General features: G+C 43.9%; 1 protein-coding gene across 1 annotated transcript; it reads right to left on the reverse strand.

The window, feature by feature from the left end:
• Positions 1-7977: 7977 nt before the first annotated feature.
• kcna10a (potassium voltage-gated channel, shaker-related subfamily, member 10a) lies at positions 7978-9672 on the reverse strand (the record flags this gene model as incomplete). The annotated part of the gene is made up of 1 exon (XM_080854302.1): positions 7978-9672. One exon carries the CDS (start codon positions 9670-9672, stop codon positions 7978-7980), a length of 1695 nt encoding a protein of 564 aa, XP_080710428.1.
• Between the last annotated feature and the right edge of the window lie 279 nt (positions 9673-9951).

Genomic DNA, 9951 nt, shown 5'->3' on the forward strand with positions numbered 1-9951 from the left:
CCTCCCCGGACGGCACGGGCTGTGCCCCCGGACGGAGGTCCTTTCTCTCCCATAGAGCAAGGCGCCTCGTGACTCGTGCCGTCGTCATTGCGGCACAGAGCGCACATGCGGGAGGGATATCCCCAGACAACGCCGCCTCCGCGTGTGGTCTATGAGCGCACAGCGGCGATGTCGGTCTCCCTTCTCGCGGGCATGACCACAGTCCTGGTAGAGCTTGGTCATCATTAATCTGAAAAGAGACACAAATTAGCAAGAGCTATAACAACGTGGTACGTTGTAAGCAGTAGTGAGACGGCAAGTCGAGGACGAGCGTGGTCACCAGCTAACACTATGACAATAAAACATATAAAATGTAACATTAACATACAACAATTTAAAGAACAACATATAGCTCTGTAACACTATGACATTATAACAATATAACATTAACATTCACAATTAAGAGTACAGTAGAAGGGCTAGCAGCAGTTTAAGTGTGAATTGAGGCAAGTTAAGTTTTTAAAATTGTGCAAATATATCTAGGAAGTGAATTGTATGAGTGGGGGTAGCAGGGAGTAGGTGGAGGTGGCGACTGTTCAGTGGGTCAGTGATTCTGATTCAAAAGCCTTACAGCCAGGGGGAAAAAGCTGTTTGTGAGTCTGGTAGTCCGTGTTCGGATGCTCCGGTAGCGTCTACCAGACGGCAGCAATGAAAATAGTCCATAGCCTGGGTGGCTGTTGTCCTTTAAAATCGTTTGTGCTTTCCTCAGGCATCTAGTGTTATAGATGCCTTGCACGGAGGGGAGATGGCTGCCGGTGATACGCTCCGCTGTCTTCACCACCCTCTGCAGGGCCTTGCGGTCGGCAGCGGAGCAGCTACCATACCAGGCAGTGATGCAGCCTGAGAGGATGTTCTCAATGGTGCATCTGTAAAAGTTTGTTAATGTTTTAGAAGACATGCCAAACTTCTTGAGTCTCCTCAAGAAGTATAGCCGCTTCTGTGCAGTTTTGACTGCTGAGCCTGCCTGCATGGACCAGGTTAGGTCATCCTTGATGTACACACCGAGGAATTTGAAGTTGGACACTCTCTCCACTTTAGCTCCCTCGATGTGTATGGGGTCCTGACACCTCCTCTGCAGCTTCCTGAAATCCACGATCATCTCCTTGGTTTTGCAGACGTTGAGAGACAGGTTGTTGTCTTGGCACCATTCTGCCAAGCCCCTTACCTCACCTCAGCCCATCGTTGTTAGAGATGAGACCCAGGATGGTAGTGTCGTCTGCAAACTTCAGGATGATGTTGGAACTGTGTGTTGCCACACAGTCATGCGTGTACAGGGAGTACAGGAGGGGACTGAGTACGCAGCCCTGGGGGGCCCCGGTACTCAGGGTCAGTGAGGAGGAGGTGTGGTTGCCCATTCTCACCACCTGGGGTCTGCTCGACAGGAAGTCCAGGATCCAGTTGCACAGGGGTGTTTTAAGACCCAGGCCCCTGAGCTTCGGGACGAGCTTGGCAGGCACAATGGTGTTGAATGCTGAGCTGTAATCCACAAACAGCATCCTCACATATGTGTTGCTCTTTTCCAGGTGGGAGAGGGTCGTGTGTGTTGCTAGGGCAATCCTTGTAGCACTCAGAGCTAGTAAGGGATATAATCCGCAACTCACCAACTCGAAAGAGTAAATAGCACACAAGAATAAAAGAATACGCAAAGCGTATAGAAGTATATGGGGACCTGAGGGGGCGGGCTCAGTGCAGTGATTTGTCGCAATTCAGCCTTCCGGCGTGAATAGAAAGTGCTTCGATTGGTCAATGAAAGTGTCATTTCCCATATGTCACATCGCAGTCACAACTGCGATAGGGAACAAAGATTCCATGTTAGTCCAGGCCTGGCCTCTCTGAACTGCGCAAGTTTTAGGACTCCTTAAATGTGTGCTGATTGCATCATGACTCTATGTGGCATCTGTTGCCTACATGCCTGTCTCTATATCTGCAATGAAAATCTTTTTAATGAAAGAGCATTTGTAAACAAGTAATTCAAGTGGATTTTTTAAATTAATTTGTTTATCTAGCCATCTATATACTATGAGTTTCTCCTTTTTTTTACCAATACTTATTCCCATTTTTCTTTTTTATTTGTATATGTCTATAATACTTTTATCTCTGTCTTTAATCTTATTTTAATTGCAGTATCATTCCGGCTGTCCTTTTAAGTAACATACAATGAAAGGGTTTGTGAGATAGACGCAGCCGCAGACTAAACTTGTGTCATTTTACCTTCTACACAATTCACAATTACATGAAGCGAAAATATGTAGCGCAGAAATGCAGTCTCTAAAGTTTGTTTTGATTTTTATAATTCCTTGAAAACAGTGGTTTCATGCAAATGATGGTTCCACCCAGCTTCTAGGTGTTGGTATGATAAAGCTTTAAAAACAGGTGGAGATTATAAAAGCTCAAACCTCAACCTCATCAGATTCTCTCTTCTTCTACTTAAAGGAACAAGGGCCTTTTGCAGGTCAGGAAATCTAGATAATGTCACAATTTACCGCTTGGCAACATCTGCCAAGCAATTTGCCAGCAAGAGTAATCCCTATGTATGGTGTCTGCCAAGATGTCTGGTGAATGAATAAATAGGGTGGTTTAAAAAAAAAAAAACACACTTCTAGAAATGCACAAATCTTGACTTTATTGTTATATATCTTGTTATACATTACTGTTCATGTTACCAGTTCTAGGACCAAATATAATCCTGTTCTAGTGATTTGGTTTAAAACCTACTGTATGTGACTCACCTCGTTAACATTTAACTTGACACTGTGTCGTGTATTTCAATCTTGCATAATTGGTAAGCTGGTAATATGATCAGGCTAATTTACACCTGAGGTAATGTCTACTATTTGGACTAAGGAAGAAGAAAAACAGTCAGAATATACATCACAAGTCTGGTCTTGTTTATATTAAAGGCAGCAGTGGTCAGTGGTACAGCGGATGGGACCAAGCTTCCAAAACTAAAAAGTAGGATGCAGAGTGAGTCAGATGACTATGGGGTGACACAACACGTCTGTTGAGTGATGCACATTTTCATTGTATCACTGGCATGAAGTAGTCATGGCCTCCGCTTGAGTTGTTTCCCCTCTTCTCTTCCAGGACGTGCGGTGCTTTAGGTGTACACAAACAGACGTGATGTGATGCACAACATGTTTGGTGTTTGTCTACACCTAAAGCACTGCATGTCCATGTTGTGCATCACATCACGTCTGTTTGTGTACACCTAAAGCACCGCACGTCCTGGAAGAGAAGAGGGGAAACAACTCAAGCGGAGGCCATGACTACTTCATGCCAGTGATACAATGAAAATGTGCATCACTCATTTATCAACACTTGGGTCTCTGAATTTTACAGTAGGATCTCAGTGAAACAACCTAACAAGAAGATCAGTCAAAGAGCAGAGATCAACACTGATTAAAGAAAAAGAGATAGAGAGGTGAACATGTGTGTGTGAGAGTGAGAGAGAGAGAGAGAGAGAGAGAGAGAGAGAGAGAGAGAGAGAGAGAGAGAGAGATGCTTCAGAAAGGACCTGAGTGATGGGTGGGGTGGAAGAATGGGTGGGGCCAGGGTTAGTGAATTGTGGATTGTGGGGAAGATGGAGCTGAGGTAGTTCAGTGAGAGTGTGTGTGTGTGCGAGTGTGTGTGTGTGTGTGTGTGTAAGAGAGAGAGAAAGAGGAAAAGAGAGAGTATTCAAATGAACCAGCAGAGGGAGTGTTTTATTGGCCTATGAAAATAACACACTCACAGGGGACAACCCGCACCCTAACAACTGTGATGAATCACTCTTAATGTTATATACTGTGGTGGACAGGTCTGCTGAGTCTGCACGATTCCAAACATAAAATAGCATTAAACCCAAAAGATTACCCACACACAAGGGTTTGAATTCAAAATGATGCACTGCTAAACTGAATAGATCAGAAGTCAAAGTTGTGATTTGTGTTTTTATATTGTGTAAGGAATTGTCTAATAATCCTTAAAAATATGAACTCTTTATCTTATTTTGTAAACATATTTGTAATTCTCACTTGATATATTCTGTCATGTAAGGAAGAAAAAGTAATGAGATACAGAATCGTAAATATATTGTAAATCATTTTGTCTTGTTGTTTGACATATGTGTGTTGTAGTTGGTAACAGCTAAATGCACAGAACTATACTTAAATGGACTCAGCATTAGATGTGCTGACAGTTACAGCCGCCTAAACAACATGACCATAAACACATGAATTAGAGATACAATCATACCTTTGAACACATCGGATAATCTTCCTGTGTCAGAAATCTGGTACCATCACACAGGACATGCATACATACAGTTACACCATAGATGTTACAGTTACAGCTATACAGATACACTCACATAGACATATGTGATGAACAGTCTTCCTGAAAAAGGAAATACCTTTTGACCTTTGCTTCCATCAAAACCTGTGCAAGTGAAGCCTAGATTGATAAGGCTATAGAAAATTAAGCAGCTGTTGCAATATTAATTAGCCCCTCATGCTTCCATTGGAAAGACGGTGTTTCCTTTGTTCTTTTGTAAGTGTCTCATTGTGATTGGTCATTGGAATCTTGCAGCCAGCCCAATTGATAAAATCTGTCAGGACTAAGCATTGGAGAAATATCTGTCTGTGTTCATGTTACTGTACACACTACCTAAATGGGGCATCATTTTCACATCTAGAGGCAGAGCTAGATATTTGGGGTCCCCTAATATCTCAACCTCTATGTAAAAAAGTATTTTGCTTGGCCTGTTTCAGGGCCCCTGTCCAACCCCTTATATTTGGGGTTTTGCTTCCTCTACCCCCTGCTCGGCCCCTGTTGATAACACTTATAGCACAATGTAACTGCCTTACAATCAGTGCTTCATTAAACTCCATTTCATGTCAGTACATCATCAAGTGTTATGTGAAAAAGTGTGGGCATCAACTCTGCACATTCCCCCAACATAACCTTTTGCATTTTGTTTCCTTTTTACGATCACTGAACTTAAAATCATAGGCTAATTTGGCATACAACAATATGTTGTATTACAGAGGAACAGAATGGAATGGAACATTCATTGAATAGCTCCAGACTGCCATCATGGTAATGTATCTTAGGCTCCATAATAACACATATTGTCCTTGACCTGAAGATGAGGTGAGCTATGCACAGTACACAATCCACAGGAGCGACAACATCACTCGACACCGTCTCCCCTAACACCCACAAGCTCTGTTTCACTCTCCCATGTATTTCATACATTCACTGGACATGGCTTTGCCTCTCTCTTTGACCGGTAGCCATTGTTCTGCCCCCCCTTTAGACTCTAAGCAGCCTGGTGTGCTGATGTGGGTTATGTTACTGGGTTAACTGATCACACCCATAGTCTCAGGCACCTTGTCAGATTACCTCACACATAGGGGCATTATGACCACCCATAATGGGGGCAACAGAGCCTGGCAGCCCAGGCCTCTCTATGCAGCCGACAGGCAGAGTGTGGTAATGCTATGCTATGGCATTGTTGGCGGCGCCAAAAAGAGGGCCGGTGGTAGGTTAGGTCACATAGCTTGTCAGGCACAGAGGGTTTCCATTTGAACCAGCAAATCTCAGCCACTGCCTGCTGGGCCTGTGTCAGACCTCGTGCAATCCATAGGATAACCTGGCAGGGGAAGCGGAAGCTAAGGGGGACTTGGGTCCATCCCACGCACTCCCTGGTCGTAGAGGAAAATGAAGGTGTACTCGGATTACAGTGAAAGCAGAGAATGGTTACCGATAGTAATGACGGCATCTTATATAACAGGGGTAGCTAATGGGGTTTCCAAGCAGCCAGGGGATCTCCGTTCTCTAAACAGTAGTCAGTAGCCTACAGTCAGTTAATTTCCTTACCAGTGTATGTTCAAAGCAGAAATAAACTGTCAAAGGATGAGGAGAGACAGTAATGATGCAATCCTAAAATAAAGGTCCATCTCCCTGCATTGCTTGGAGCAGTCAATGCCTTCCTCTCCCCTGATTGGATCACATTACAGTCTGTGGGCGGGCTGTCTTCAGACCTCGTATATGGAGGGCGAATGCAAAATCCGCGCCCACTGGTCTACCCGACAACAAAAACATTCTCCACTGCTCTGCACACTGCCCCCCTCCCACAATACAAACCCCCAGCATGTGTTTCCGACAAGGTCTGTGTCACAACATAAAAGCTTCCTGACTAATTGTGGCCCACTTTTTCCTGCTGAGGCTGAGTAAATGGCAGTTGCCCTTTCCCTGTGATCTCAGTCCCCATCTCCCGATGACATAACTTTGTTATGTTCTCAGGACCGTCAGCACATCTGCAGTCTGTGGGCTTGACTCCTGCTCCACAGTGAAGCCCCCACATTTTTCCCATGTTCCCATTTCCCAGTGTATTGCCATTGGCTGCATTGCAGTAATATGTTACTCTTGAAGATCTTGAAACAGGCAGAGACAGATGTCAAATAAAAAAAAAAAACAGGAATGTTGGAAGCTTTTAAAATAGCGTGTATTGTATTTGAGCTCAGACAAAGCAGCATCTTAACCAGTACACAATGCATATATATGATATATACAGTACTACTTCCAAACTTCACATATGTCTGTTATGCAAGCAAAATTGTTCTCAGTAATCCCATCTCCAGTGGTGAAGCTATGAGAGATAATCCAGTAAAAAAAAATGTTGGAACGATGTCCCATGGCAAAAGTTCAGAACATTTCCTGATCATTCTCCCCTTTGAAATCCACGGTCACAACAAAAAAACACATAAAAAAGGTAGCCTAGACAATGATCAAACGTATGCTTTCTTTCTGTTGTACTTTGCTTCGGATGAAAAGGTACTTAACAAATAAATAAATAAATGTAACAGAGGACAGACAGAAGAAGTGGTTCACCTCCCTTGGTTACAGTGCACTTTGATTAAAGAACCACCTCATCATGACAGAATATCACTACTTACATAATCCTCTCTCAGGTCCAATAACAAATCATTAGTTTATGAATAGGGGCCAGCTGAGTTTACAGGATCTGTACTCCTTGCTGAGTCAGTGTTTCTATGCAATAAAACTCCCTCCCACTTATGAAGATGACAGAAATGATAGAACTGAAAAAACAAGTCCCCCTCAGTTATCTTTCTTCCTTTAATTTGACCTTGCTTTGTCTGTGTGGACTAAGATATTTATACGGTATTTATTATTTACTCACAGTAAAAGGCACTTACTTCAAACAGACGAAGAGCAGAAAATAAAAGGAAAATGATGAGAAAAAAATGAAACATTTAAGAAAAGGTTTGATTAAAATGATGCTTTTCAAAGTTACAGTATAATGATGTTCTTCTCTTACAACTCAAAGCAAATATCATTACAATGCTCAAGAAGCTATACAAGATAACACCAGAAAATACCATTACGTAAGAAATACAGCACTTTATTGATTACTATAACTGATTAACTTAATCAATTCATAATTATATGAATGAGATATGTAATTTCACTCATTGATATTGCAACAATACATGATTGGAAATCAAATCTCTATTAAATGAATGTATGTTATAGATAGATCAGTGTACCCACAACTATGTCAAATAATGTACTGTATTATGACCGACAGACAAATGTCTCCTTTCGAATATGTCCTGACCGATCACTCTATAGGTAAACTGGATCCATTTCTTATATATTATGGATATTGGGTAGAGAGTCTACCTTGCTACAAATATTGAGGATGTACAGAATAAAGAATTAAATTATAGAATTTCTGAATTACTGGATTAATTAATGAGGTAATATCAGAACAGTTGCAGCACATGCAAACTTCTTTGAGATTCTAACCTCTAAATAACGTTCACATCTAATCTACAAGTTGTGTGCTGGTCTCATGTTTACAGCATTATAAAAAACAAACACTAAATCAACAGCCTGATCCATTATAAATACCTTGAGATACAGTGGTGAAATTCAGTATTTGCCATTGACTTTGTTCAGAGATGTGCTGCTGCCATGTTTGGCTGCTGCCCCTGACTGCATGTTCTTGTCTGTCGCCTCAGCAACAGGCTTCTTGTCCTCTTGCTCACTGTCCCGGTGGTAGAAGTAGTTAAAGTTTGAGACAATGACAGGCACAGGCAAAGCAATGGTCAGCACACCAGCAATGGCACACAAAGTGCCCACCATTTTGCCGCCTAGTGTTATGGGGCACATGTCGCCGTAGCCCACAGTTGTCATGGTCACCACAGCCCACCAGAATCCATCTGGTATGCTGGTGAACTGCGTGTCTGGTTCATCCACCTCAGCAAAGTAGATGGCGCTGGAGAAGAGGATGACTCCGATGAAGAGGAAGAAGATTAGTAGTCCCAGCTCCCTCATGCTGGCCTTCAGGGTCTGGCCCAGGATCTGAAGGCCTTTGGAGTGGCGAGAGAGCTTGAAGATTCTGAAAACTCGCACCAGCCGGACAATTCGGAGGATGGCAAGGGACATGTTTTGGTTTTGGTTGCTGGAAATTACTTCTGGATTGTTCACCACCTCTGTGATCAGAGTCACAAAGTAAGGGACGATGGAGATTAGGTCAATGACGTTCATGATATTGTTGAAGAATTCCTTTTTGCTGGGGCACACGATGAATCGCACAAACAGCTCAAAGAAGAACCAGATGACGCAGGCAGTCTCGACTATAAAGAATGGGTCTGAGAGGGTGGCGGTGATTGTTTTGGGCGTGGCACTTGGAAGGAACAAAGATGGGAAGTTGCCTCGGGATTGGTTTAAGGGATAACCAGCAGTGGGCAGGACTTCATGGTCATCTCGGAACTCCGGTAAGGTTTCCATGCAGAAAATGACAATGGAGATGGTGATGACAAAGATGGAGACTAAAGCAACTCCTCGGGCTGCGTTGGAACTCTCGGGGTACTCAAAGAGCAGCCAGAATTGTCTGTGGAACTCATTGGTTGGCAAAGGCACCTCTGCCTCTTTGATGAAACCCTCATCCTCTCTGAACTGTTCCATTGCCTCGTTCCCTAATTCATAGAAGATCATTTCATCTGCAAAAACATCTAAGGGTACATTTGCCGGTCTACGCACCTTGCCTCCAGACTGATAGTAGTACAAAATGCCATCAAAGCTTGGTCGGTTGCGATCAAAGAAGTATTCATTTCTCATGGGGTCAAAGTAGTTCATTCTTTTCATGGCGTCCCCGAGGAGGGTGTCAGGGAACTGGTCCAAAGTCTTGAGTTGCGTCTCAAACCGCAAGCCAGCTATGTTGATGATCACCTTCTGTCCACCGTCATCCAAGCCCCGCTTGTCAATGAATAGATCCTCACAGCATTCCTTTGCCAGCTTGCTGAAGATGGTTTCACTTTGGTTCCCCTCGCTGTTCAGGAGCAGCTTCCAGTTAGATATGAGGCTGGCACAGCTGGCTCGTCCCCTCGAGTTACAGAGTGGGATGGTGGGCGAGTGAGGCAGCCCCAGGGTCTGTCCGTGCAGACTGGGCTTACGCGGGGGCGAAGACCGCTGGGAACCCAGGTGGTTGCTGCTGGCGCTGCCCTCTGGCATGTCCACTGCGAGAGCCGTCTTCTCGTTCGGGTAGTTCGGATCGTCCGGGTCCCCCATGCTGCAGTCGACATCTTCGTCCACATTCTCAAAGTCTACCAGCGTGACCTCCATGGTGCCTGTTGCCTTAGTCAGGCCCTAGAGTCATGGGATTTCAGTCCCGACCTGGATTAGAAACCACTCCACCAGGGCAAAGAGGTAGTTTAACAGCATTCAGATGGTCACCGGTACAGCTGGGACTGCCCCTCTGAATATCTGTGAAGAGAGAGGTAGGGTAAAGTCAGACTGACTGTGTGAGTGTGTGACTGTGAGTGTGTTTGTTAATGAGTAAGAGAGAGAAAACAAGAGTGTGTGTGAGCGTGAGACAGAGAGAGAGACTAGAGGTAAATATGG

The sequence above is a fragment of the Sprattus sprattus genome (genome assembly GCF_963457725.1).
Source record: "Sprattus sprattus genome assembly, chromosome: 16".
Classification (NCBI taxonomy): Eukaryota; Metazoa; Chordata; class Actinopteri; order Clupeiformes; family Clupeidae; genus Sprattus; species Sprattus sprattus.